This window comes from Notechis scutatus, chromosome 2, assembly GCF_049901735.1.
Source record: "Notechis scutatus isolate UNSWTSFEM ecotype Mainland chromosome 2, rNotScu1.2, whole genome shotgun sequence".
In the NCBI taxonomy this organism is placed as follows: Eukaryota; Metazoa; Chordata; class Lepidosauria; order Squamata; family Elapidae; genus Notechis; species Notechis scutatus.
In genome coordinates, this window is record NC_142010.1 from 71,831,025 (window position 1) to 71,858,492 (window position 27,468).

Sequence of the window (27,468 nt, forward strand, 5' to 3'; positions counted from 1 at the left end):
TAAAGAGTCCACAGGGAGTGGATGATGTAATGTTACACATGATATCACTGAAGCTTCTACTGAACTTTTGTGAACTGACTCTTAACTATCAATCTAGATGCATGTCCTAGGAAATATATCTGAAGGCACCAGAGAAGACTATTTTGGAAAGAACCTCATCATGTTATACATTACACAAGAGGTTGGAGAAAGTCACATGAGAAAGGGCAACTAGAGGTTCCTGCAGAAACTGAAGCTACCTCACATCAAAACATATACTAATTTTTTTTAAAAAAAAAACATAGAATAGCAAAGAAAGAAGATACTATGGAAGACACACATTTTGCATATATCATTCCCATTTTTTTAAAACAAATACAATTACACAAACATTTGCTTGCATCCTACACATATTGCTTCCTAGTTCCTTTCCTTCACTTTACCATATTTACTACCAATCACCGGATTACACGGTTGACATAAAATTTGATGTTTTGAGTCATTTAACACTAGGGACAATTAAATGTTACGTGCATTGTCACACTTTAACCTAATTTAAAGTAAAACTTGAGAGTGGGAGCCACTCAACTTTCTCCTCATGCATTTGCATTGAAAATCGCCTTTCATGATTATTTTTATCTTTTTTGAGAGCTCCAGAAAAGATGGGCTTGATGTGGCTCTTCCACGGGCTTCCCTGTTTTATGCAATTCAGGGCTCCAGCATCCCAAAAAGAAATTGGTTTTCCATTAGTTGCTGGTGGAGTGGTGGCAAAACTTTTAGTCACCCTAGGAAAGTGTTTAGAAGAAGTAATGACGTTTTCTTTTAATTGCCTGTTAAGCATCACATGCAACAGCAAAGCTGCATGCTTTCAAATATGCTTCTGATACCCCAAAATATTATCTGTAAAAAAAAAAATCTGATGATTTCTCCCTCCCTCAAATACTTGATTTTTACCCGCTGGAGAATATAAGGCAAAATGCCCTTGGTTTTGGCATTCAGACAAAAATATATCACAATTGACCTTTGCCTAATGCAACTCAGTCATTAGATTTTCTAGTTATTTTAGAAATGCAGAATGACTCACGAAATGTATTGTATTCATTATGATTTTATAGATGCTTTGGAATTCAATTTTAATAAAATTGTAAAAGATCTTATGGCATTTCTCCTACTTAAGGGAATATTCTCTAGCTATTGATGTGTTTAACACACTCCCCATAAGCAGAGTTGCTATTTTATAGTGCCCTAAACATTTTCATGGCATGGTCCATATACATGCATTGTTACCTCTTGCACCATTCTGACAGATGCTGAAGGATAGATACATAGGTGCAGTGAATAGCACCAATTTTGGGGCAAATCATCATGCATTCTTTTCAGCAGCTTTAAACATGCTTCTGAAGAACAAGCAGTATCTGAGAAGGATAACTGAGAGCCCAAAAAAGAATTGGAAAAATCCCAGTAGATATTGCAAACCAGGTATTTTCTGCAGTTACTAAAAGTTGCTGGGAAATCAGATTCCCAAAGCCACCAGATAGTACATAGCAACATCAAGCATACATTCAACATTTTCTTTTTTTTAAACCGCATACGTATATCTTAGTCTCTATTGTTAAAGACAGAAAAATTGATGAAAAAAAAGCTACAAGTTCTGGGTTGTTGAAAAATACACTGAAGCAAGCTCAAACCAGAGAAGCTGCACCTATTGTCTTGCAGGTAGAAATGGGTAGGAAAACAAGTAGAGAAAATTGGGGGGAAGGCCCAGTTTTTATAAATATCAAACAAAAGGTCAAAGACGGCTTTCAGTCACTGAAAAAGAAAAAAGATGAACTGGTAAGGAAAGTTGTTTTTTTTAAAAAAAAAATTAGACTAGTTGCAATGCAAACTCCTTTTTCTTTCCATTTGTTTTCAGAGAATGGGACTCCTTTAGGGCCTGCAATGCAAAGCTGGACCAGTCCTTTGGGGGCCCCTGTGCATAGTGTATGGAGAAGAGAGAGATGGCTTCAAGCAAGCTAATTCCTACAGCTGTAACTCTTTTTCACAAGCTTGCAGCATTCTGTCCCTTAATTCACATTTGTCATGGAAGTGTCAATGTCATGTGGCTTTTCCAGACCCACTTAGCCAGTTGTATATACTGCAGAATTTAAATATTTACTGTATAAGGAAAGTCGCTCCACATCCAAGCCACACAGCCTGTGTATCTCCCAAAGTTTAGGACATCTGTTTTGGGAGAGACCACATCAGCTGTAGATAAATTCTAGTCCACTCAAACAGACAATTGGCTCAAGTCTCTAGGTCTATAATCCTCTTCCTCTTTTGGCTAAAAGGAAAAAGAATTAAAATACTGTCTCTTTTCACCACTGCGCTGCTATGCCTCGAATCAGTCAATGAGATCAATGTGCCAGGTGAACAAGCAGCACATTTTCTCCTCGAATGAAAATCTGGTTTATGTGTCGTGTAAACACTTGCTGATAATCCACTTTGGGCCTCTGCTTCTTTCGGGAACGGCCTCTTTTGCCACCCGTGCTCTTCTCCTCTACTTGGGAGATTCTGCTGGGCAAATCCATGTCTCTCCCAGAGACTTTTGGCAAACTGGAGCTTCGTGTCCTCTCTCTGCTGGCGTGCTTCTTTGCTCCATGTTTCTCCTCTGATCTTCCCCTACCTGACTCAGATTTCCTCCTCGATCTCCTTGGATCACATGGAAGGGCTGGCAAGTCCGTGGCTGTCTTTGAATCGGCTTCTCTTTTAACCAAGGACTCCTGCAATCTCAGTCTGTCAAAGAGCTATAGAAAAACATTGGAAATAAATTCACAAGTCATAAGAGATGGCACAGAGTATTTTATACTCTGATTGACCTGTTCAAACGATAAACTAATCTCTTTTGTCCAATTAACATTTGTAAGTCAAAGATTTAGTAAATCCTCTTTTGAAAAAGAGAGGATCTATTTTTCCTTAGTCAGCAAGTTCTCCAAAAGCAATATCACTTAGACCTACAGTATATACTGCTTCATAGTGCTTTACAGCCCTCTCTAAGCAGTTTACAAAGTCAGCATATTGCCCCCAACAATCTGGGTCCTCAGAAGGATGGAAAGCTGAGTCAACCCTGAGCTGCTCAGAATTGAACTCCTGGAAAGTGAGTAGTGAGTTATCCTGGAATACTGCATTCTAACCACTGTGCCACCATGGTTCCTTGCATTTTCTATAGACATGACCATGCATGATTCACACATTTCTCGCACAGTACACATACTATACAGATCTGTCAGTAAAAAATCTGCCACAATCATTGATGCAGCTGATTTGAATTAAAATACCTCTGGGGTGGGATCATTTCAATTTTATATAGTAGCCAGCACACTGGCAATATTAAATGTTAAATGGTAGTAATGTAGATATATTTACACTTGAAAAATCTAATGACAATTTGTTGTGATCAGCTGAGGAAGGGTGCAAGCTCACCCTTTCAGTTATTGCTGCATAGTAGGAGAAAGGCTATCACAGGACAAATCACTGATAGCAATCACTGCTACAACTCTTCCCAATCAAAACAACTGTAAGACATTAAATGTTAAATTATGTGTCAACTGCTCCTATTATTGAGCTTAGAATATTCCTCCTAAAGCAAGCAAAACTTGCATCAATATAGTGAAAGCAAAATCTGCATCCAGGATTTTTACAAGACATAATTTCTAAGAGAATAGATAAATATAGGGACTGACTTCTCCTTTTGATGTTTCATGTGTGAACTCCTGGTTTGTTTTTATTTAAAAAGGTTTCTGTTTTGTATTTATATGTACATTCAAACTTTACTCTCAACTTCCAACATCTATCAACTACTGCTGGTTAATAAATAGAGCTTGCCAAGGATGGTGCTAGTGAGCACTCAGGATAAGTCTATTGAGCCACGGTGGCGCAGTGGTTACAGTGCAGTACTGCAATCTACTTCTGCTGATCACTGGCTACCAGCAGTTTGGCAGTTCAAATCTCACCAAGCTCAAGGTTGACTCAGCCTTCCATCCTTCTGAGGTCTGTAAAATGAGGACCTAGATTGTTGGGGTGGAAATGCTAACTCTGTAAACCGCTTAGAGAGGGCTGTAAAGCCCTGTAAAGCGGTATATAAGTCTAAGTGCTATTGCTATTCACTTGTTGAAATGACACATGAATGGATAAAAATCTTACTTTCTCCTAACATTTGGCAGAAGGCAATAGAAACAAGCTCCTATTTGCACTCTGCAAACAGCCTGAAGCAAGATCAAAGGCCTTTCCTAACTTTACACACTTAGGGAGGGATGAGCTTAGTAGTAATCCTGGTTATTGATCTGGTAGTTAGCCAAACCAAACTTTGTGGACTCTTGATGATTAGGCCAACTTCACCCCCCAACATGGATCAAATGTATTGACGAAGGAATATAAAGAAGAATGAAAGAGAAAAACTAGCATGTAAGATCATCCTCGTTGGATCACTCTTAAGCCTATCTACTCCAGCATTGTGTTCTACAGTAACTGACCCAAGTGTCCGTGAGAATCCCACAAGCTGGTAAAGAAAGCAGCAGTGCTTCTGCTTCCCAAGCCCTGCTACACAGACATTTTGTAAATTCTGGTTCTGATTCTTTGAGTAGACTGAAATTTAGTTTCTATAGCATTAGGAGATTACTGTAACTCTGATGAATCTAGGAATCAGTTTTAAATCATTATGAGTTTCTGGTGATGTTACAAACATTTAGTAATAAAAACAAAAATAAGGTGAGAGTTACTAAGTCAAACCTCTGGAGAGCAAGAGACTAAACTCTGAACAAACTTAACTCCCAATGATTGTATCAGGCTACATCTCCACCGATCAATAAAAGAAGACAGGAAAGAGCCATGTCTTTTAGAAACATGTGTGATATTGTGGAGAATGGAAACTTACTCTGGTGAGGGTCAACTGTGGCTCCACATAGAAAGCTTTACCCAGCACTGGTTTTCGGTATGTCTCATCTACATCAGTCAGGGCCTGGTGCAAGGCAAATAGGCAGAAAGACTTAAAACATATAGGATCTTCTTACCATAAATTTTGAAATCACAGTGGGGAAAGATGACAGTAGTCAGGAGGATATCAACATAAACAAATGATTTGATACTTGTTCTCAATGTCTGATTGAGATATTGTAAAGCAATATAGGATTTTCTCCTTGCTCACCAGCATTTTTATTTTATTATGAGAATAAGCCCATTCGGATATACTTAGGCATTTAAGAGCAATTCCATAGACTTAAAATAAAAGGCCAGATTCTTTTGACATTTTCTTGCATTGGAAGCGCCACTCCCCAAAGTCCTGCTAACTACATACATTCGTATGGTGTGTGGTCTGAAGTTTTCAAGTAAATGCTAGTAATATTAAGATATTTACATTTTAATAACTGGAGCATTGAAGGGTTGGACAATGAGTAAGAACAAACAGTTACAGCTAATTAGTTAAAGAGAGCTGGCCACTGCTTGAGGGAACCTGAGCTGTACTTGGTTGCTGTAAGAGTAAAGGGGGAGTTTCCTTGTTTCCCGCCTTTTTGTTCTGTGTGTTGTGTGTGTGCTCTCTGTGATTTACCTGATGATGTTCCTGCTAGGTTGATTTTCCTGACGATGCTCCTGTTTGCCTTATTTACTGTAAATATATTTATTTATATAAAGCTGGTTTGTTTTGGGCACCAGCTGTGCAATTCCCTGACATTGTAAAAACCATAGAAGAGAAATGTTCAGGATTACCATATTCCAGAACTTGTCAAATGCAACCAAGAATCCAGTGCAGACACCACGAAGCCCTTTGAAAGTTCGGATATGGACATTGACCTTTACGCCATCACGGACACAGCGGTGGAGTTCCCCAAGTGGACTGCCTTCATGAACTGGAAAGCAAGATAACAACCATCATTTTCCATAAAGCGAAACAAACAGTTTGCAGCTATTATTGCTATTATTATTTGAATTATATTTATGCCCACAAGGCATAAGAGAGAATGCCTACAGCAATGGTAGGATTCAAATTTTTTTACTATCGGTTCTGTGAGCATGGCTTGGTGGGAGTGGTGTGGCTTGGTGGGGTTGGCTTGGTGGGTGTGGCAGGGGAAGGATTCTGTAAAATCTCCATTCCCACCCACTTCTGGGGTCAGTTACTGCAAAAGCTCATCCCCCCCCACCCAGTAACCTGCTTTCCAGCTCCATTCTCCTGTGGAGGGCAACAAAAGAAGACCCAGCCGATCAGCTGGGACTCAGGAGGGAGAGAATAGATGGGGGCAGGGCCAATCAGAGGTGGTATTTGCCGGTTCTTTGAACTACTCAAAATTTCCGCTACCGGTTCTCCAGAACTGGTCAGAACCTGCTGAATACCACCTCTGACCTGCAGGAAAATTTTGCATAGTATTATTCAGAACTGTCCATCTCAAAGTTCCCAAATGTTCTGTCTTTCTTCTTATTAAGCATTAACTGACCTGTTTCTTTGATTTTTTTTCATCCCTCTAAAACCAAAATAATAGTACATTTCTATTCAGTGAGATTCATTTAACCAAATACTGTATAATAGTTTTCCAAACATTAACAAGTATTATTCTTAATGTCATGGAATTTATTTTTCTCTGGCTTTAGGCACTGCAGACATACAGAGTTTATGGGTATGTAATTGGATATGCAATAGTGATGAAATTGATTTTTAGCACAGTACACATGCTTAATAACCCAATTCTCAATGATTATTAAAAGGTTGTCACTATGCAGTAATCAATATTTCTGGTTGATAATCATGTCAGTAACCAAACAACAATCAATGCAGTATAAATTCTAATCTTTCAAATGATTAGTCTTTTATAGCTCATCATTTATTATAAGTGACATAAATAAATATACCAGCCATCTCTCTGGATAACATTAAACGATCATGTTAGCATTAAAAGGATACTGAATCATATAGTATAGAGGTTGCAGTCCTTGATTTACTATTTTTAGGTGGATTCTATAAGTGTTTCACTTATACACAGATATTAGGAAGGAGGAAATGTCCAGGAATGGTTCTAACCATTGGCAACAGCTCTTTCTTCTGGAGAGGAATCTTCTTAAAATATAGTACACTGCAGATGCTCCAAGCCAATACAAAATTCTTCTTTCGCCCCAGCTTCCTATCATTTAAACAACCTTTCATTACCTAGATACCTCTTGTACAGTGGGTTTAGGTTGTGACTATTGACAACCAAGTGTAGGCTGGCTGAGGAAATCTATGAGTTGTAATCAACCTATCTTGAGGATGGCCAGGTTGGAAAGGAGTACACAAGGTCATTTAGGCACACTTAACAATATGTAATTTTGTTACTTCACTGCGAATTTCCACACTATACTATGCTACTTCCATGGCTATTGGAATCTGGAATTTCTTGGAAGATTCATTGAAATGAGTTCAATAACATTAAAAGCTTCTATACTTTATCAGCCAGATGAGAAGTAATGATAAATCCTTTTTTGGTATTATCATCTTGTATCACTCTGAAACCACAAGCCAAATAAGTTAACCTTTTTCTCTTCTAAAGATAGATAGACCGCTGCAGTTATTTGGCATTTTGCAGTTATATATACTGTATGTATATATAAATTAAACTAAAATATTAATTCGATATATTCCATTTGTACCACTCTTTTCACTTCCAGTACAGGTATTCAAATCATAGCTGAGAAACTAGCTGAAAGTAATGGGAATGTGGTGAAAAGATTTAATATATGATCTCAAAACAAATAGCAGACATCAACATACAAGCTTGCCTATTATTCTATTATCATAATTTCTGCTCTATATTTATAAGCCTGAAATAGAGTTTAAAAACTAGGATCATAACAACCTCACTATTGCTACAACAGCTGCAAAAGACAATGTCAAGTTCTAGGTTTTCAAAATGCTGCTTGCAGCTTTTTCTCCAAGACTAATCATTTTAATTCAAACCTGAAAGAATAAACTTTGGAAAGGTGGGGGGAAGCAAGTTCCTGCAAATAACAGACTTGTGTCAATTAGGAGGCTGTGAAACATTTTGAATTATATGGAACAGTATAATTTTGAAATGAGTGGTTACCAGAATGATCAGCACAACATAAGAACACTTCCAAGTAAGGTTTAAATAACTATATTGAACCTAAGATATTATTTCAAATCTGAAACATTTAAAACCCAAAATCTCCTGCATGCCGTTAGTATTAGCTACTAATAGCCAGATCTTCTCAGCACAACCTTTGAACATTATTTTAGAATGCAGAATAAAAATGAAAAAATGCCTTACATTTTAAATGTACTTTTGAAAGCTGTTTGCTATATGGTCACAACATGCTGGAGAAAATACAGGCAGTTTCTACCGGTATGCACCAAAGACAAATTCCTTGTGTGTCCAATCACACTTGGCCAATAAACAATTCTGTTCTGTTCTATTTCTATTTGATTCATCCGAGATTCACAGTAGGGCTTTTACTTTGAAGTTACTCTGAATGTCATCTAAACAAGAACACTTAACAACATCCAGAACATCTAAACCAGTAGAACCTTCAGATCCTTTATTTTCCACCAACGATGGTTCTATTATCAGAAATAGTTCCAAGCCGACTTCCGGTTTGAAGGGCTTCGGCGACAGACAGAAATCCGCGATCGTGCACGGTTTCTGTCTGGGCTCGCCGCTGGAGCGCCCCGAGCCGGCTGGTTTCGGGGCTAAGCCACCCCGTAGAGGTGGTGAAGAGGGGGGAGACCGCCAGCAGGGTTGAGGAGAGCCGCATTTCTCCTCCTCAGGTGGCCATTACTCTCTTTCCCGAAGGCGGTTGTAGAAATGGCCACCACAAAGGAGAACTCGACCGGAAAAGAATGTGCAGGAGGAAGATAAGAAGTGAAAGTTTTGGCTGACCGGGTTAAATTGTAAAAGCAACAACTAAGGTACCCTGGAATTTAAACTTACAAAAAATAACATCGCTCCCAAAGAAGAGTCGGAAGCAGCGAAGGAAAGCTAAAAGGGAAAGGTTTGGCTTTTTTTTTCTTTTCTCTCCTTCCCTATACTGACAACTAAGAGACTTAAATAAGAAATCGGAAAAATCCGCTTTGACATCAATAGGCAATTAAGCTGAAAATAAAACAAAATGCCAAAGGGATAATAAAGATTTCTGGACATTAAAATTTTTCTTTTTCATAAGCAGGAAGGGAGAGAAAAAGAATAAGGGCAGGATCTGGAAGAGGGAGGAGACTGCCTGGAATTAAAAAGAATCTACAGTAAAACTTCAACAAGACTTCTAAAAGATACATTTTAACTGAAACTTTGCAACTAAATAGTAACCCCAGGAAGAGAAAGTGAAAAAAAAGAGCAAAAAAGAAACAGCTTGCGTGTATTTGGATTATTTGGTGATCTTTGGATTCTTGGTTATTATATTTGAATGACTAAAATCAATCGGGTGGTTGTTTAAAAATGTATACAATGGCACCACTTCTGGATGAATTGAAAATGGAACTTAAAAGTACCAAGAAGATGCACAAGAAGGGAAGGGTTCTTTTTGCTTCGTTTTTCAATTCTTAGAAATGGAGATTTGGAACTATGAGAAACAACAAGAAAAGACTGCAAAACAAGAAGACTGGGACAAAGAAGAAGCCATCTTTAATGAACAAGCAATTTTATGTGGGGAAGAAAAAGGAAAGGGGGGGAAGAGAATGGAGAATTTAAGACTTAAAAAAACAACCAAAGAAAAGAAAAATAATTCGAAAAATAAGTATAATACTGGAAAGCAACAGAAAAGGGGAATGCAGAAGAGAGAAATAGAGGTAGAGAGACAAGGGGGTAAAAAGGGGAGAGAGAAGAAGAGAGGGAAGAAGGAAAGGAAAAGAAGTTACAAAGGACCGGGGCAAGATATAGAGAAACAGGACCTATTTAGAGATAATGGGTGAAAATCTAACTAAAAAAGGGATTCTGAAAAGGTACATAAGATTGTATTGTTATATTAGTAATAGAAATAACTTTAGAAAATTGGAAACAATGTATGATTAAAATGAGGGATAAAATAGTTAGTGTAATTTAGTGAAATGTTTGTGAATAAAATAAGTGAAATAAAATAAATGAGAAAATTGAATTAGGAAGGAACGGGAACATTTTAATTAGTTAATGTTTTATAAAATATAAGTGAAGAGGGAGGGGGAATTAGCTATGGAAAGCTTATAATTGTTCCCATAGAAGTATGATATTTAATTGAAAAGTAATGTTAAAGATGTTAAGACTTTAATGAATATTAATATTAATGATAGAATTGAATTGGAATGGAATGTTGTTTTAATTATATACATTTATAATTTTTTCTTTTTTTAAGAATAGTGTGTATTTTAAGAATGTACCAAGCAGAATCCGAATGGAAGTTATGTATTATATTGAATGTTACAACTTTAGGGAAAAGATATAAAGGCGTCATACTCCAATCAGTAACTACAGGAGAAATTTTGTTTAATGAGAAAAGATAATAGATAATTGAAACAGGACAGACAAAAAATATAAATACAATGATTTGAATTGAGATGAGATAATTAAAATAAATTTGAGAAAATTAAAAGAGGGGAGAAGCTATGCAGAATATGTAAAATAGTAATAAGATATGGAATAGAATATAAAAATGAGCATGAACCTGAATTTGTGTCTGTACGAAGAAATGTAACCCGGGATTACGCTACTTTAAAAAAAGATGTTTTATTTGTATTTTTTTTTCTCTTTGTGAAAACTCAAATAAAATTTACAAAAAAAAAAAGAAAAAAGAAATAGTTCCAAGCCATTCTACTTCAATTCCTTATGCTTAAGAATGTCAGCAATATTTTAGTGTTTTCCCAAGAAAATACCTTGGACAGTTCTCTCACTCTTCTTATTGTTGTTCCATCAGAAAAGTAATGTTCATTAGCCAATTATGATCGTCTCTGTAATCAATTTTCAAGCAGTCCAGTAACTGTGGCATTCAATCTATTAAAGCTCTGTGATCCCATGGTGAAACTGAGGAGGCACAAGCAGGGATGGGGTGGTACCGGTTCTGCCTGGCTCTATAGAACCGGTAGCTCTGAAGAGCAGCAGACACAGAACCGGTTCTGTGTCTGCTGCTGTTTGGCCCACCCGCCCGCCTAGGCTCTTACCTGTCCTTTATTTCCTGCTTTTTCAACCTCAGCTGCTTTGCACGGCACAGCTGGGGTTGAAAAAGCAGGGGGGAAAAGTGGCTTTTCAAACGCTGCGCACCTGTGCGCAGTGCTTTTCAGCTGTCCCGCGGCACAGCTAAAGATTTCCTTACATGCGCACGTAGCAAAATGTAATCACCGAACCAGTAGTAACACCGGTTGAATCCCACTGGGCACAAGTGATGTCAACTTTTCATTTAACAGATGTACATCTTCTCTAATTTATTCAAATAACATTTACAGGGCTGCAAACACCCTCTTCAAGGCACTGCCCACATTCAGTCCTGCTTAGCTACAGCACAGGATGAATCTATAAGGACCTTTTAACCTCTTGTACCTCAGAGCAGTCTGGTCTTCAATACATAGCTGGGCATCTTTCTTTCATATGCTTCACTGCCTCTTCATTGTATCTTTTCTTTTTATGTACTACACTGAGAGCATACGCACCAAGACATATTCCTTGTGTGTCTAATCATACTTGACCAATAAAAAATTCATTCATTCATTCATTGATGACTGAAGAAAATCAGATTACCTTCAGTATTTTTACTCATTTTATCCTGCCTTTATTATTTTTTATAAATGGCTCAAGGCAACAAATACACCTGATGCTCCTTCGTTCTCTTATTTTCCTTACAACCCTATGAGGTGAGGTGAGCTGAAAGAGAGTGATTGGCTCAAAGGCACCCAACCAACCTTCATGAGTAAGGCAGGACTAGAACTCACAATCTAGTTTTCTAGTCTGATGCCTTAATCACTAAAGGCCCTTCAGTGCCCTTCTTTCCTAAAAGATCAAAGCACACATCACCAGGGTCTTCCCTCACTACACCTTAAATTTTCAAACCAGGTTTTAATGTGAGCCACATTTGCTGGCTAATTGTGACCCACATGCAGTAAAGTCAATCTAATTATGGTTTGATAACTGATCCCATATTGTGGATTCACACGAAATAAAGAACTAGGCACATAAGCTCAATTCACACACCATGCTAAGGGCAAATGTAGGCAGCTAATTTATAATTTGGTGTGGTGTGCGACACATCCACTAACTCTAGCTGCAAAATGGCTTGCCAGGACTCTTTCCATACCACCTACCTTCCAAATAGGCTGTCACCGGTAGTTCTGTAGTCCCACTTTTCCCCCCCACTCTCTTTAGCACATACTCTTAACTTAAATCAATTACAACTGGAAAATAGGATTACCTAAACTGTTTAAAAAAATTGTTTTGGTGCACGACACACACACACACACACCGCGGAGCCCGGATCAAAGCCAACATGCAGCAGTGTATATCCTGGACTTCCCAGCTCGCCCCACATGCAAAAACTGCGTTCAGTGCCAGATCTCACGTGCGGGACCCAAACCCAGAACTGCTTTCCAATCACCAGGGCTAGACTCTGGAATACGAGCAGAGTGCCTGCCCTTTGGGCAAATATTTGGGGGAGGTGGTGGGGAGGGTCGTGATATTTCGTCCGAAAGGAGACGCTGCGCTAAACGCCGCTCAGCTTACGGGGCATCTTGGTGAGGATGTTGCGCGGCGCTCTCCTGCCCCGCGCCCTCTCTCTCTCCGCCGCTTCTGGCTTGGGCTCCTTGACCAGCATGAGGTTGCGGAGCCGTTGGAGGCGTTCGGGATCGTCGGGGGCTCGGCCGGCCCGGCTCCGAGCACGCGTCCCGGCGGAGCTGCTGCTGCGGCCGGCGGCTGTTCGCGAGCGACCCGGGGCGCGGAGCAGGCCGCGTTGGAAGCTCTCGTACTCGGCCAGGTTGTTGAAGCAAGGCGCGGCCGGGTAAGGCAACGGGGTGCGCTCCGAGTACAACGCCAGCAGCGGGTCGAAGCGCGGTGAGCTCACGTCCAGCCGGCCGGGACTCGGCGATCGCTCCGACCTGCGATGCCCGCTTGAGTGACGCCGGCTCCTTCGCCGCCTGGCCCCAGCCCCGGCCTTCTCCGCCGCCGCCTCCTCCTCCATGTCTCTCCCGCTCTTGCCCTGTCCCCGGCCCTGCTGGGAGGGGCAGGAAGAGCCGCCCGCAGCGCGTTCCTTCGCCGCTATGGGCCGCCCCAGCCCCGCGATTGCACGGCAGGTCCCTTCCCGCCGTCTCTTGATGTTCTCTCGGCAGGCCGGCGAGAACTGCGTTGCCGCCCGTCCGTTCGCAGAGCTGGCCCTCCGGAAAGGGCGCCTCTGGCTCTGGCTCTGGCTCTGGCTCGGCCGGCTGGAAGGAGGACCATTGTCCCCCTTCATTCATCTGAGGAAGGGATGGAACTCACGGTTCTCAAGATATCGCACTCCCTTCTTGAGGCTGCGGATTGCTCCACACTTGGCCGCGCGGGCTAGGAAAGGTTCAGACCTCGGCTGGTTTGCATTTGAGCTGGCCTTTTGTGAGCCCAGCCATTGGGTTTATTCACTAAATCATAGTAGAAACAAATGAGGGCTACTGTAAACCATGGTATAATAACATGTGCTGAGCACTGGGTGCAGAGGAACAATCAAGGATAATCAGGCCATGCTTTTTTGGATGCGAAGTAGATTCTGGCCTGGTTCGTGCTTGGCTAAGGTATTTCAGGGTTGTTGGCTTGAGCGGTCAGGTCTGGGTTGCATTACACCAAATGGCCACTAGATGGCAGTTTCCAAGGTTCTTTGCTGCCATCTATGAGCTTTCCGGATCGTTTGATGTTCAGGTAGTGTAGCTAGATTTAGGGGAGGTGGGGGGGACTGGATGGCAGAAATGTCAATCATTTTGATAATGCTGTCAAACAACTGCATGGATAGTGAGTAGTAGTTGAGGTCTCTAAGTGCAGTAATTAAATTAGTCTGTAATATCAAGTATTAGTCTGTAATATCAAGTATTACAACATTTGTTTTTCCAATTTGCTTCTTGTTTCAGGCAATTCTATGTAGAAATGGAAAATAATTGTATGCTAATATGCCTTTGATCTTGTATAAAGTATTTGCATATATGCATTAGTAAAAGCCAGTAGATAATTTTCAGAGTTACAGAGCTAAACATTTATTAAAGGCTATTAACCCATTTAGAAAAGAAGGCCATTTGCTGACAGTGATAAGGACACCTTAAGGACTATTTGAACTGTCCAGTAGGAACTAAAATAGTGGAGATGCTAGGCCAGATTTACTGAACGTAATATGATACTCTGATTCCTACAACCTTCAGAGGTTGGGTCCAAAGTTGTGATTCAGTCAGCTGCTAACAAGGAAGTTAGTGATTGTGCTAAAGATGAATTTTTGTAAATATTTATTTATTCAACTTCTAGAGGCTCATCTCTATCAAATTCAGATTCTAGAAGATAACCATAAGACCATGCAGTAAAGTTTTAGCCTGTTCTGACAGAAATCGGAAAAAAGCAGCCTTGATTAATAGGCATCAAGGAATGTCTTATGCATAGGATCACCTTCCCCATCCTACCCTCATAATTGTTTTGTCTGACTAAACCTGTAAGGTGACTTATGAGGGATGAACACAACTGTTTACTGACAATTGGAAATTAGGATTTTTTTTTTTGTTTAGGTCTGTAAGAAGTCTCATGTGCTTCATTTTCTGCTTATGTCTTATATAGTGATTACTTAAAAAGAGACAAATTAGCGAGCCAAGTATATTCCACCTTCTGATTCTCAGTATGGCTGGTATAACAAAATATCACTCTGCTACTGAGAAGTTCCTTGAAATGAACTCTAGCATGAATCCAAAGACTTAAAACCTCTGGCCCCAGTGACCGATCCAGATTGGATCCTGCAAAATGTGATTCAAACAAATTTGGTTTGTAAATCCAGCAGAGATCTGTTTTGTATTGTAGAAAGGTGCTGGATCAGGAATTGGTTAATACAACCACTGGCTAACAAGTGGCCAGCTTGTTTTTGCTTCAGTGTGTTATGAAAACACAGCTGCTTTTTGTTGTTGTTGTTGCTGCTAATAACCTGGAGCACCTTATGGAAAGCAGGAATACAAAAATCCACCTTGCATAGATACTTTGCCTATTATTCCTGCTAAGCTCACTACAAGTATTGTGGATTGCTGACACAGATACAAGAGCTCATCATCTTTGGAAAGCACATTACTTGTTTCTTTTTACCCTTTTAATGTTATTTTAACTATAGTAATGAAGACACTTGTCACTTCAGAAAAAATAAGTACATTTTTTCCCCAAATGGCTTTAAAATGGTGCAAAATGCCTATTATTCTAAATTATTACCTTTTAGAGCAAATTCACAAACACTTAAGAATCCCCTTAAACAGCTCTATATAAAACCTAGCCACCAGGCCAATTTTTACCCAAATCTCACATTTGTCCCAATGCCTCGATCCTTTTTGCTGCTGGGTAGCATGGCCTTTGAAAAGGCAGAAGAGTAACACAACTCTTTGAACTTCACATCCCAATACAAGACTTTCAGTAAGTTGGTTGCCACAATTCTCAACAGCAGGAACTGGATAGTTTCCCAGGCAGCAGCAAAATGAGAGCATGACCTACAAACACACCCTGCTGCGCTATCTCCCTTATACAATAACATTACTGCTCTTGGTTGGCCACCTGAGACCTTGTCTAATAATCCGAAATGCAGCAAGGAGAGAGTCCAAATAATAAATGTTCGATTACAGAGGGAAATTATGTTTCCATAGCTTTCAAAAAGGCCGGAACTAATTTACACTTGAGAGAAAACTTCCTAATTACTTTCTGCTACTTGCCAGGGTATTTTGTTTATCACTCATATAATCCAGAGACATTAGCAACTAGGATAATTTGTAACTTGGCTCCCTGATGATAGAATTTAATTTGAAGGAGTAGTCTAAATGTTTTCAGAGTTTTAAATGGGCAACTTAGCATCTCATGAGACCTACAGCAGTAGAGTTCTTTTGAGGGCCAGAGAAGAAATTAAAGGCATTCCTTTTCCAGTGTAAAGTTTAAGATTATTTTCAGCCTACTTGTAATTTTAATAAAAAAGTATTTATTTATGAACAATACCTGGATTTTTCATTTGTTCACTCAAGTAAAATGGCCATTACAAAATACAGGATTATATCTTTTCCCCACCATAATGCAGTTCTTGTAAAATAGGTTCAGACTAAAATGCAGATAGGAAAGGTCACCTCTTGTCAAGCAGGATTTCAGGATTGTGTTCCCAAAATTCATTTCCAATAATATCACAATGCAAAGGAATTGGTCTATTTCTCTTCTTGATTTCTTCAATTTCCTTCTCTTCTGTTTCCCCTAATTTAATTTTTTTCTTACTGATTTCATCTACCTAGGAATAGAAATACAAATAATATATTAATAACTGAACTTTTAAAAATCTATTCAGAATTTAAGGCTTTTAGAGTTGCAGTGTTTAATATATTAAATCAAAGCATCACTTTCACGTATTAGACTATCATTGTAAAATGGCAGACTTCATCTTCAAAGCATCTTCATTCCACTTCATTCAGAAGAGAATGATTTTTTTCAACATGTTTTTGACATGCAGTGGCTAAACTGATACATAATGTTAAGCCAGGAACCGGGAACCTATAGGTAGCATCCCCCTCCCCAACCTTCTCTTGCAGTCTTCAAGGAATTGCCTCATTCCCAAAACCACACTGCCCAAATCCGGCATCAAATCATTAATGACATAATTTCCAGTAGGGGCAGAAGGAAATAAAAATGTGTTAAACTTCAGAAAACCTTAACATGTTCTAATGAATTCCTATGAAAGTAAAAGAATCGCACCTTGAATGGCAAGGATGCTGAGTGTCGTTATGCTTTCACTTATAGCACCTGGCTGCAGAATATAGGGCCAAAAAAAAAAAAAAAGTCTTGTGGCCAAAAAATCATTCCTTGGCTTTCATGAAGATATAAGTTTGCTTGCTTTTGGCTTGTGGGATGCAAAAAGCCATACCATGACTTAGTACTATAATTTGCTGATCTGTATACTTAATTAAATCAGCAAGATCTAATTCGTATACACACAGTATTCACATTCTTATGCAGGACTGGGGAATCAGTGTCCTATAACAGGGGTCCCCAACCGCCGGTCCGCGGACCGTACCGGGCCATGGAACAAGCCTTACCGGGCCGCTGGTTGCTGGGCGCCGCCATCTTTTTGGTAAAAAGCGCTTCTGGTGAGCTTTTCCAGGTAGAAAGCTCACCGGAAGCGCTGCCGTCATAAAAGATGGCGGCGCCAAGCTCGGTGAGCTTTTCCGGGTAGAAAGCCATTTCTACCGAAAAAGCTCACTGGAAGCGCTGGCGCCGCCATCTTTTTTATAAACAGCGCCCGGTGACGTCACCGAAGCGCCTTTTCGTCATAAAAGATGGCGGCGCCCAGTTGACGCCGATACCGGGCGCGGCGCCCAGCTGATGCCGGAACCGGGCGCGGCGTCGAAAAGGTTGGGGATCCCTGTCCTATAAGATATTCCATAATTGAATGCCCATCTTTCCACAAGAGGCCAGATAAGCTATGGCTAAGAGTACAAATAATCCTAGAATTATGATGGCTATTGGGACTAGGATTGCCATTGCTAAGCAATCAGCTGTAAAGAACAATGTCATGTGACTATCCTCACTTAGTGAGGACAATCTGGGAACTCCTAGTTGCTGTCATAACCCCAAGATATGTGGGTTATTAAGCAGTGGAAGTCCCAGGTAAGGGAGCTCCGAGGTTTATGGGGGAATCTGAGAAGCCCAGCACAGGCCACATGAGCCGGGGAAGGGCCACACAAGTCAGAAGTGACTGGGAGAGGTGCCAGAGACTGTGTGACCTTCCCTGCCAGGTTCCCCGTTGTCTTTGCTTATTGGAAGCTAGCAAGAAAAGTCACAAATGGCAATCACATGACTGTAGCTTCCTGCAACATAACCATCAGTCAGACATCCAAATGCTTCGGTCATAATAATTAAACAACATGGGGGTATTGCCATTGATGAAGCTTCAGGGACTGATTGCACGTCCATATTTTCAGCACTGCTATAATTGAATGGTTGCTGAACAAGTGGACGTAAGTTGAGAGCAATCTGTAATTGGAACTGCACGTCATTTTCTTGAATTATATTGTACAGCTAGTCGTCAACAACAGTTCATTTAGTTCAAAGTTACAATGGCACTAAAAAAAAGTGACTTACAACTGTTTTTCACACTTACATGTATCCCTGTGCTCACATGATCAAAATTCAGTTGCTTGGCAACTGACTCATATTTATGATGGTTGCAGTGTCCTAGGGTCATGCGATCATCTTTTGCTACCTTTTGACAAGCAAAGTCAATGGGGAAGCCAGATTCACTTAATAATCATGTTACTAACATAACAATTGCAGTGATTCACGGCAAGAAATGTCATTAAAAAATGGGGCAAAATTCACTTAACAACTGTGGCCAGAAATGTCGTAAAATGGGGCAAAATTCACTTAACCGTCTCACTTAGCAACAGAAATTTTAGGCTAAACTGAGGTTGCAAGGCAAGAACTAGCTGTATGTTATGTTCAAATAGGAAGAGTTCAATGAAGACAAATAGGAATTTTCCCTATCCTCTTGCTTATGGGAGGCAAGGGGACTCCTCCAAAGGGGTGCAGAAATGGAGGTCAGATCTCCTATGAGCTGTTTCAGTAGCCCTTTGTAGGCATTCCTCTCCATGCAGAGGGGAGGGGTATTCCTTTGAAGAGCTGCAGAAAAGGAAGTCAGTTCCCAAAGATGTGAGCCTCATTTCTGCAGCCACCAAAGCAGTTCTCCTCCATACAAGAAGGGGAGACAAACACCTCCAGTGGGATTGAGAAATGGAGGTCAGATCCCAAAGATCCAGCTCTGTTTCTGCAGGCCGCTTGGAGCAGTTCTCTTCCACACATAGAAAACAGCTAAACTCAGCAGGCAACAATCTCACTCCACTTAACGACTCCGCTTAATGACCCAGGGGATCATGAGTGCTGGGATTGTGGTCATTGAGCAAAGCATTCATATGGGCATCTCACTTAACAATCACTTGGCTCAAAACGGATTCTGGTCCCAACTGTGGTCATAAGTCAAGGTCTACTAAACAAATATGGTATGTAAATAATGGTAGCTGATACACAAAATGTTCAAGTATAAATACAAACATCTATAAGCACTGAAGCTTTGTTTGTTTTTTACACTGGCAATATATACGAAGATTACTGTAAATAGTGGCCTTTCATGATCAAAAGGTGAGCTAAAGAAGGAAAGCTAAAATAAGGTGGCATATTATCAATAGAATACTTAAGTGTTGAAAAGATATAAAATATAATAATGAAAAAATAACTTTTGGGAATAGTACTAAGAGCACACCCAATATCAGTTCCTGGTCCAATTCAGGATGTTGGTCATTACTTTTAAACCCTGGGTCCAGAGTATCTGAGGAGCTGTTGATCCCAATGGGATAGGCTCATCCCACTCACTCCAGCAGAAGACATATTCCTGCCAAAGAATTTCAATTGGTAGACTGCAGGAAAAGAGCCTTTCCTAATGAGCCTTTTGGAACATTCTCCCACTGGAGGCGAGATTGGTCCCCACATTCCTGGTCTTCCAGAAAAGCCTCAAAACCTGGCTCTGCCAGCTGGCCTGGGGCACTGATAGGGGTGCCCTATGCTGAGGTGACTGGCTGGGTAAAGAAAAGATTTCTACCCCGATATCACCTGTCCCCTTGATTTTTAGTTTCTTATTTAATCTTAATTTTAATCGTTTCATGTTGTCTCTTTTTAACCTTTTTATCATTCTGTAAGCTGCTCAAAGTCACTGTAAGAGTGAGATGAGTGGCATATAAATTAATAAATAAAATCAGTATGTCACAAAATATGAACAGCATAATGGTGTGTATTCCAAATTTTCATTACTACTACACTTGATAAAGTCTTCTTTTCAATTGCATTTCACTGAACACTAAAGTGATACTTAGTGAAATGCAATGCCTAATATTTTGGGTAGATTAAACTTAATACAGTATTCTACTTTTCAACTATTTTTGAAAGGACTCAACAGTAGAGATAAGAACATTATTTGATGTTATGTATAAACAAATAATCTGAGACTTCATAAGCCAAAACTTTTCCACCTTCAATAGCAGGGTTAGTTAATATGTGAGAATCCAGCTTTAGCTAAACCTTAAAGTGGAATTACCACTATTTTGCTTCTGGTCTCCAGTACCCTCTGGCTGGACATATAATGGATATCACTGGGATGACCATTGAGGATCTGAAGGAGGCAGTGTGAGACAGGGAAGCATGGACAGTGCTGATCTACAGAATGGCTGAAGGTTGGACACAACTGAATGGCTGATGACGTTAGTGCTTCTGGTCGTCTAATACAGGAATAACTCTTGCAATAACTTCATCATACAAAAGCATAATCAACTGATGAGACAGATGTCTCTGGTAATTCCAGCACAGATGGGCTTTGTAAAAAAATAATAATCACTTTACTATCCTAAAATATTTTTGTATAATTACTTATTTAAAATATGCTTGCTGCCATTTTAAACACAAACAAGAACATGACTTACCTTCTTCCATATTAAAACAGTTCCTTTCCTATATATTTCAGGTTCTTTGTTGTAGTTAATGTTGAATTCAGAAAATAAAATCTCATTCTTGTCATTTGCAAGGGTTCCCTAAAGGGGGGGAAAAGCATTTCATATGAACCTAGGAGAACTCTATTAATATTTGAAATTATTAATGTAATAAATGGATGTTGCTCTTCATTTAGGGATTCAGCATGTATTTGATCAAAAAGGAACCCATCATACTTCTGAACACACATTCTCCCCAGAAAGAAAATAGGGAAGCTTTGTTTCATAGCTACTAACAGGTGGAGCTTAAAACTTCATTTTTTAACAGGTGATTAAGATGTCATCCATCATTATTATTAGCAGGCAAAAAGCTTGGTGAAATAATTTAATATACCTTTCTCTAGGGGTGGGATCCGACAGGGTTAACTACCGGTTCGATGATTTACGAGGTTCGGTGATTTACAATGTGCTTCCCTGCACGCTGGGTGGGCGTGACTGTAAATCGTCATCAGCACGCTGCGTGCAGAGAAGCAGCCTTTGAAAAAGCCCCTTTTTTCCTACTTTTTAAACTGCAGCTGTGCCTTGCACAGCAGCTGAACTTGAAAAAGCAGGAAATAAAGGTCAGGTATGAGCCCGGGCAGGCGGGTGGGCAAAAACATCAGCAGACATAGAACTGTTTCTATGTCTGCTGCTCTTCAGTGCTACCGGTTCTACAGAGGTGGATAGAACCAGTAGAAACCCACCCCGCCTTTCTCCCAATTTGGTGGCCTACAAATATGCTTGTACTATAACTATCAGAACTCCCTGACTGCATACATATACATATAATACTGAGATCTAACACATCAAAATGGTATCAGACTAACAGCGGTGAATTTAGTATTTAAAAAATTAGTATTTCTATTCTATAACAAACATTTGCAAAACCAGCAATTTCAGTCTATTAATTTCTTCTGTGGACTCAACTCATAGGCTCTAAGTGCATACACAAACATTTGTTTTTAGCTTGTAAAAGTTCTGCAACTGGAAAAGAATATTATTTGCCAAGCAGCAAAAAAATGTAATATGCCCGTCTTCACTTAATAGCTATTTATACTTATATCACCATGATATCTATTATTTTCTTGCCCTGATCTAGAAGTTGATATTTTCATTTATTTGTAATTCTGATATAACATGGCCAGAGTCCTTAATTAAAACCTCCAGTGGCACATAGAGAAATCACTATATTTCCCTAACTCTGTAGCTGGAAGTTAGACTGGGAATTTTGGGGCTGTTACACTCTTGAAACACTCACATAGTTCCCCATACACAATCAAGTTATCAGATCCCCATGTCAGATCCAAACCTGATATTATGAAGAGAAAAAGAATTGTCCATGAATATGGTACAAGATAAGGATGATGGCAAAGAAAATGTCTTGAAAAATACTATTTTTGATCTCCTTGACAATATTATCAATAGCACATGGATGATTGATCCCATTCAAGTGTCTAATCTAGGCTACCTCCCACTAACTTCTGCACATGGGAAATGAACTTTAGGAAACTAAAGTTGACCAGTAATCAAAGCTTCCTGAATGATAGAGCTAAAGTTGAGCAATGAAAAGTATGTAGTACGTACTACATTCCTTATAACATTTCTTATAAATTAGAAGTCAGAAGAAAACAAATCCAATTACAGCTTACAAACATTGTTGTTTTTCTAGAGGAATTGAGCTTCGTGTCATCAGTGTTCTCCTGCAGCTCTATTTTTATTTCCTAGCTTTATATTACAAATAACCCAAGGCAAACATATCCAACACACATTCCTCCTCCTATTTTCCCCACAACTCTGTGAAGTGAGTTGGGCTGAGAGAGAATGATTAGCCCAAAGTCATCCAGCTGACTTTCCAGAGCGTGACTTGAACTCATGGTTTCCCACTTTCTAGACTGGCCCCTTAACTACTAAACCAAATAATAAATTAGAGAAAAAATCCCAAGGTAGATGATTCCATGGCAAACAATTACTACTTTTTAAGTCCTGCCAACTAGCATTAGCCAGTTTAAAAAGGGAACTTTTTAGTCTTTTTAATTAATTTAATTTAATGTTAATTTATACTGCTAATCCATGTATGATATGCCATATGTCAGGAGTGTCAAACTCAAGACCCAAGGGCCAGATCTGGCCCATAGGATGCTTAGATCTGGCCCGCAGGGCCACCCTGGAAACAGCGAAGGACTGGCTCGCAGTGCCTCTGCCAGGGAAAAGAGTTCAGGAGGGCTTGCTGGCAGAGGGTTGCAGGAGGCCGTCACAGCCAAAAACGGAGCTCAGGAGCCTGTTTTCACTGGCAGAGCAGTCGGGCCAACATAAGCACCTGTGACACGAGTGACGTCAAACATAACCCTGATGCGGTCCTCAATGAAATCAAGTTTGGCATCCCTGCCATACGCTAAATAAATAAATGAAGTCTTTTTCTTATTTCCTGTTTTACCTGAAGTTGATCAGTTGCTATATTTACATCTTTTCTAAATAATAGCCAGTTCTTTGTAGGTTTAACCTTCCTACCAGAAACCAAATCCAATCCATGTAGACAAGCATTCCAGCAAAAACAGCTAATGTAAAGTCAAATTTGGAATACAAGACAAATACACAAATATATCTGTTCCAATATTAGAAATACTTCGAATGTTATATATGTTTCTGGAAATAACACAAGCTAGGTACAATGTGCTCTTTAGGCTAAAATATTTGGAATAATGTTTCAAACCTTAAGTCTCTCTTGGGCTTGTACTGGCGTCAGGCCACTTTTCTGCACAAGAATCCAAAATACTGTATTATAGAGGTTATTGATATGACCTACAGTAATACCAAGTGAAAAAAAATAATCATTAGAGAAGATAGCAATATTTGCTATAAGATTGGTTTCAGAAATGGTGTTATAATTACAACTATTTTTATTGTTATTTATATGTAACCTAAAACAATAACATAATTTTTTAAAATATATTTTTATAATAAATTTCTACATTGTGCAGAGGTTTGTTGGTTATTTTTTTTACTTTTTTCAATTTATTCGGCAAGCCATCTAGTAAGGATTCAATAAATAGAAATTTTGGGAGAAGGCATGTCATCAATTGCTAGATGCAATGGAGGGGAATAGAAGCTAATCTTGAATATCCAGCAATATTAATACCTTTGCATTTGTTGACTTGAATTATAAGGCAGTATCTGAAGCCTATTTTATAGAATTGATTAATAGGGCAGCTGCATTTCTGTTGTGAAAAATATGACCTGTGCAGATAGTGATTACCTCACCATGTGGAATATTCCAGATTCCCATTCTCTTTACTTATTTCTAAGTAAGAATACAATTTTGAGAAAATACTTAAGTACTGTAAGGAAGATGCCTCCCCTCCCCCACTTTCCACCTCTAAAGTTGTGATAGTTCAGGTGAATAAAATCAGGTACTTTTAATGGTGTTTTTTTTAGCAGAAAATGAGATTTTTAAATAAATATCTTAAATATCTATTCTTTAAAATTATTGTTCTATAACCTACATTTCACTCCTGCAATACTTACAATCAGCTTGTCGCCAACTGAGATAATCTTTTAGATTTTGGTCACTGGGATACAACACAACACGTCCATCAAATCCTGGTGGATACAAAAGGGGCTTGTCCTTAAAATAATCCTTCCAATAAAAAACATAGCTGGATGCAAACTTGGCGACCACGAGAGTCATTAATTTACTTGTGAGGAAAAAAAGGGAGATAAAACATAACTTTTTTATATAAGCATCACAAGAGTTAACTAGCCTATATACGTAAATACAAGAATGCATGCCTTGTTCATGATTTTAGAAATTCTTTCCAAAAATGTATAGCTTATTTGTAACTTATAACTTATTCTCATAGTTTATGAATCCAAAATGTTGACAGCATAATTCTAAAACATGTAAGATTTCTCTAGAAAAGAGTAATGACTAGTTCTAGTAATTCCAAAGTATATGTTAAGTATAAAATCCAGATCCAACATGTTTAATTTTGTCATGTATATATTTTATGTTAGGCAAGATTGACTATTAGTATCTATGATTCTATCACAGTAAACATAATGCAATGTAAAATGCAACTCTTATTTACATAGAAAGCATCTTATTTATATAGAAAGCATCTTTCAAAATGTCTTTTAGTCTATTGCATTTAATATCTTTCTACCTTTTACTATAAATGAATTGAATTGAACAACTGGTTGTCAAATAAAGTGCTTCAGAAATAATGTTTGATATACCACAAGGCTTAACTTACAGTCTGAAAGTAATACAGCAGCTCACATTGCTATAAGGCAGGGGTATCAAACTGGCAGCCCCTGGGCCAGATGCATCACGTGCAGGCCACACCCACCCCAGTTCCGCAAAGGGAAAAAACATCGTGAAATGTCACATGACGGCAACATGACGCCATGAGTTTGACACCTGTGTTATAAGGCCTTCATGTGCTAAATAAACTATAATCCAATATTGCATAATCTCTGTGCAACTGAAAGACTAATGTTAAACAATTCTATAGCTTATTAAACAAGATTATGCAATGAACAAGCATATTATGAGGCCATCAACTATTTTTGGAAGATTTCATACAGTTAAATCACTTTTAAGAGTGAAATATGTGAATGAAAGTTAAAAATACCTTGCCAGTAACATTTAATGGCCACTTATCCATCAATACATACATATGCAAAGATGTCTGTGTGTGTTTGTGTATGTGTCCCTTCCTCACTACGTGTATTGATGTTTCTAAGAATGGAGATATATGGTAAAGCTACAAGTATCATAAAATCAAAAGTAATCAAATTGTTGTATTAAAGCTTATTTTGGAAAGAGTATCTTAACATATATTGGGAGGGAAAAAACTGCAAAAGTAACTACCTTGCCCTTCTCTTAAACAAGTTGGTTTTCTTTTTGAAAACAAAGCTGTATTCATCACTTTGTCCATAGGCAATGACAATTTCCTCCATTTCTTCCATCACTGTTTGGGCGCACTTGTTCATCAAATTAAGAGCACAATCATCATTAGGTTTCGTAAAATCATGCTGCTCAGCAAAGCTTCAAAATGAAAAGCATATAATTAAAAACATTTCATTTGTCATATCTGTTTAAATAATTTCCTGTGTTACAGATACTGAAGTTTTGGTAGAAACTATGATAGGGGCTTTTCCTACTTAGTTGCAGCCATACCTGGAGCAATAGACCTTAGTAACAGTCATTGCAGTGTGTTTTATATGAGGCTGCTTTTGAAAGTATCCTGAAATTGGTGCAAGATGTAGTAACCTACTTGCTGGAAAATGAAAATCACAACAGCCATGGTACTGTGTTGGTTGCCCATAGGTTTCTGAGTGCAATTCAAAGTGCTATCAAGTCAAATTTCACTCATAAAGCTTTATATACTTTGGCTTCTAGGTACCTTTCCATCTGGAATTAACACATTTTGTGTATGCTCTCTGACATATCTGTCAATTTTCCACCATTCTTAAGAAGCTAAAAGAGCAGGTGCTTGAAGACAATATTTTTCCATTGAAGCCTCTATATTATAAGCACATCTCCTCTTAATCATATCAACATCCAATTTAATGACCTCTGGAAACCAGTAAAATCAGAACTTTTCCAGAGAACATTTGGAGCATAATGATTGCATGCCATCTGTACAAATGCAATATATTATTTTTTTAAATAAACCATTGATAGTTCATCCAAATTATGGCAGAATAAGGATATAAAAAACATTTAGGCCGTAATCCATCTAATTTTACATAATCTGTCTTATTGTCATTACAAAGTGTTAGAAGATAGTCATTAAAAAGCTAAACCAATGCCATTTTTATGTATTTTGCCAATAAGATATATTTTGTCAATAAGATATATCAATTAGAAAGTGAGAAATTGTTATTAGGAAAGTAAAACTTCAACATTCTAAAACTAGACATGTGCAGACTATTTACCCCTGAATATAAGACAGCTTTGTGCTCCTTGTAAGAGGTTAACTGCATTTAATGCTTTCACCTTGGATGTTAATATTCTTTTGAATTCTGGATAATGGCATCTGTTTTGACCCGAGCAAGGAACAACTACAGAGAAAGGATTCTTCCCCAAAATTACAAATGTAATTAAAAGAAAAGAATATTTGTTAAGATTTGATTCATGCTTCTATCTCCAATAAGATCAGTTTGGGTATTGAACATGCATGCATGCACACAGTACCCCCCAAATTTGCAGCATTCGCCAAACTTGGCAACTTTCAAATGTGTGAACTTCAATTCCCAGAATCCCCAGCAATGCCCGTATGAAGAGATGGATTGTGGGAACAAGAGTCCAACATCTGGTAGCTGCCGAGGGCTGGGAAACGGTATCCCAAAGTGAAGCCAGGAAAGCCAAACGGCCCACAGAGCTAACCAGACTTCACTTTGAACTGGCGCCGACGATCCCGGAGCTGACCCTCGCTCCTATTGGTCGGCCGGTCGCCGGGCAACCAAGCCTGTTAACTCCACACGCTGCCGCCAATGATTGAAGCGTGTCTTTACCGGTGGAAGCAGCGTCCATCCAACCGTACGACGATCCAGCAGTTGGGCAAACATTTATCCTCCGTTTCGAAAGCCCGGACGTATTCGAACTTGCTCTTCGCCATGGCGGCTCGGACATAACGACGAAAACTTGATTTAAGGCCTAAAGCGATGGCAGCCAAGGCGCCGCCAAGCCGAGGCTGCGGCAGCATTGCCGGAAGGAGCGCTGGGAGACACCGGAAGAGACTGGACTCTAACGCCTCCTCTCTATGATCCTGTAAGATCGGCCGGAA

The 27,468-nt window shown here is 39.1% G+C and overlaps 2 protein-coding genes across 2 annotated transcripts; both read right to left on the reverse strand.

The window, feature by feature from the left end:
- Positions 1 to 1,547: 1,547 nt before the first annotated feature.
- Positions 1,548 to 13,176, reverse strand: LSM11 (LSM11, U7 small nuclear RNA associated). Its single transcript, XM_026682142.2, has 4 exons — positions 12,666 to 13,176; positions 5,719 to 5,858; positions 4,889 to 4,972; positions 1,548 to 2,762 (listed from the first exon to the last, which is right to left on the reverse strand). The coding sequence occupies exons 1-4, from the start codon at positions 13,117 to 13,119 to the stop codon at positions 2,373 to 2,375; spliced, it is 1,068 nt and encodes a 355-aa protein (XP_026537927.2). The 5' UTR covers positions 13,120 to 13,176; the 3' UTR covers positions 1,548 to 2,372.
- Positions 13,177 to 16,087: 2,911 nt separating this feature from the next.
- Positions 16,088 to 27,399, reverse strand: THG1L (tRNA-histidine guanylyltransferase 1 like). The gene is made up of 6 exons (XM_026682144.2): positions 27,197 to 27,399; positions 25,548 to 25,724; positions 24,200 to 24,369; positions 23,388 to 23,476; positions 20,633 to 20,740; positions 16,088 to 16,401 (listed from the first exon to the last, which is right to left on the reverse strand). Exons 1-6 carry the CDS (start codon positions 27,385 to 27,387, stop codon positions 16,243 to 16,245), a joined length of 894 nt encoding a protein of 297 aa, XP_026537929.1. The 5' UTR covers positions 27,388 to 27,399; the 3' UTR covers positions 16,088 to 16,242.
- Between the last annotated feature and the right edge of the window lie 69 nt (positions 27,400 to 27,468).

Coding starts and splice junctions, on each gene's coding strand:
- LSM11 (XM_026682142.2), bottom strand. CDS start 13,119: ATGGAGGAGGAGGCGGCGGCGGAGAAGGCCGGGGCTGGGGCCAGGCGG. Junction 5,859..12,665: donor CATCCTCACCAAGATGCCCC/GTAAGCTGAGCG, acceptor CTTGCTTTCCAG/TTCATGAAGGCAGTCCACTT. Junction 2,763..4,888: donor CACAGTTGACCCTCACCAGA/GTAAGTTTCCAT, acceptor GTTTTTCTATAG/CTCTTTGACAGACTGAGATT.
- THG1L (XM_026682144.2), bottom strand. CDS start 27,387: ATGCTGCCGCAGCCTCGGCTTGGCGGCGCCTTGGCTGCCATCGCTTTA. Junction 23,477..24,199: donor CAGTTGGCGACAAGCTGATT/GTAAGTATTGCA, acceptor GTATTACTGTAG/GTCATATCAATAACCTCTAT. Junction 20,741..23,387: donor AAGCCCAAGAGAGACTTAAG/GTTTGAAACATT, acceptor CCCCCCCTTTAG/GGAACCCTTGCAAATGACAA.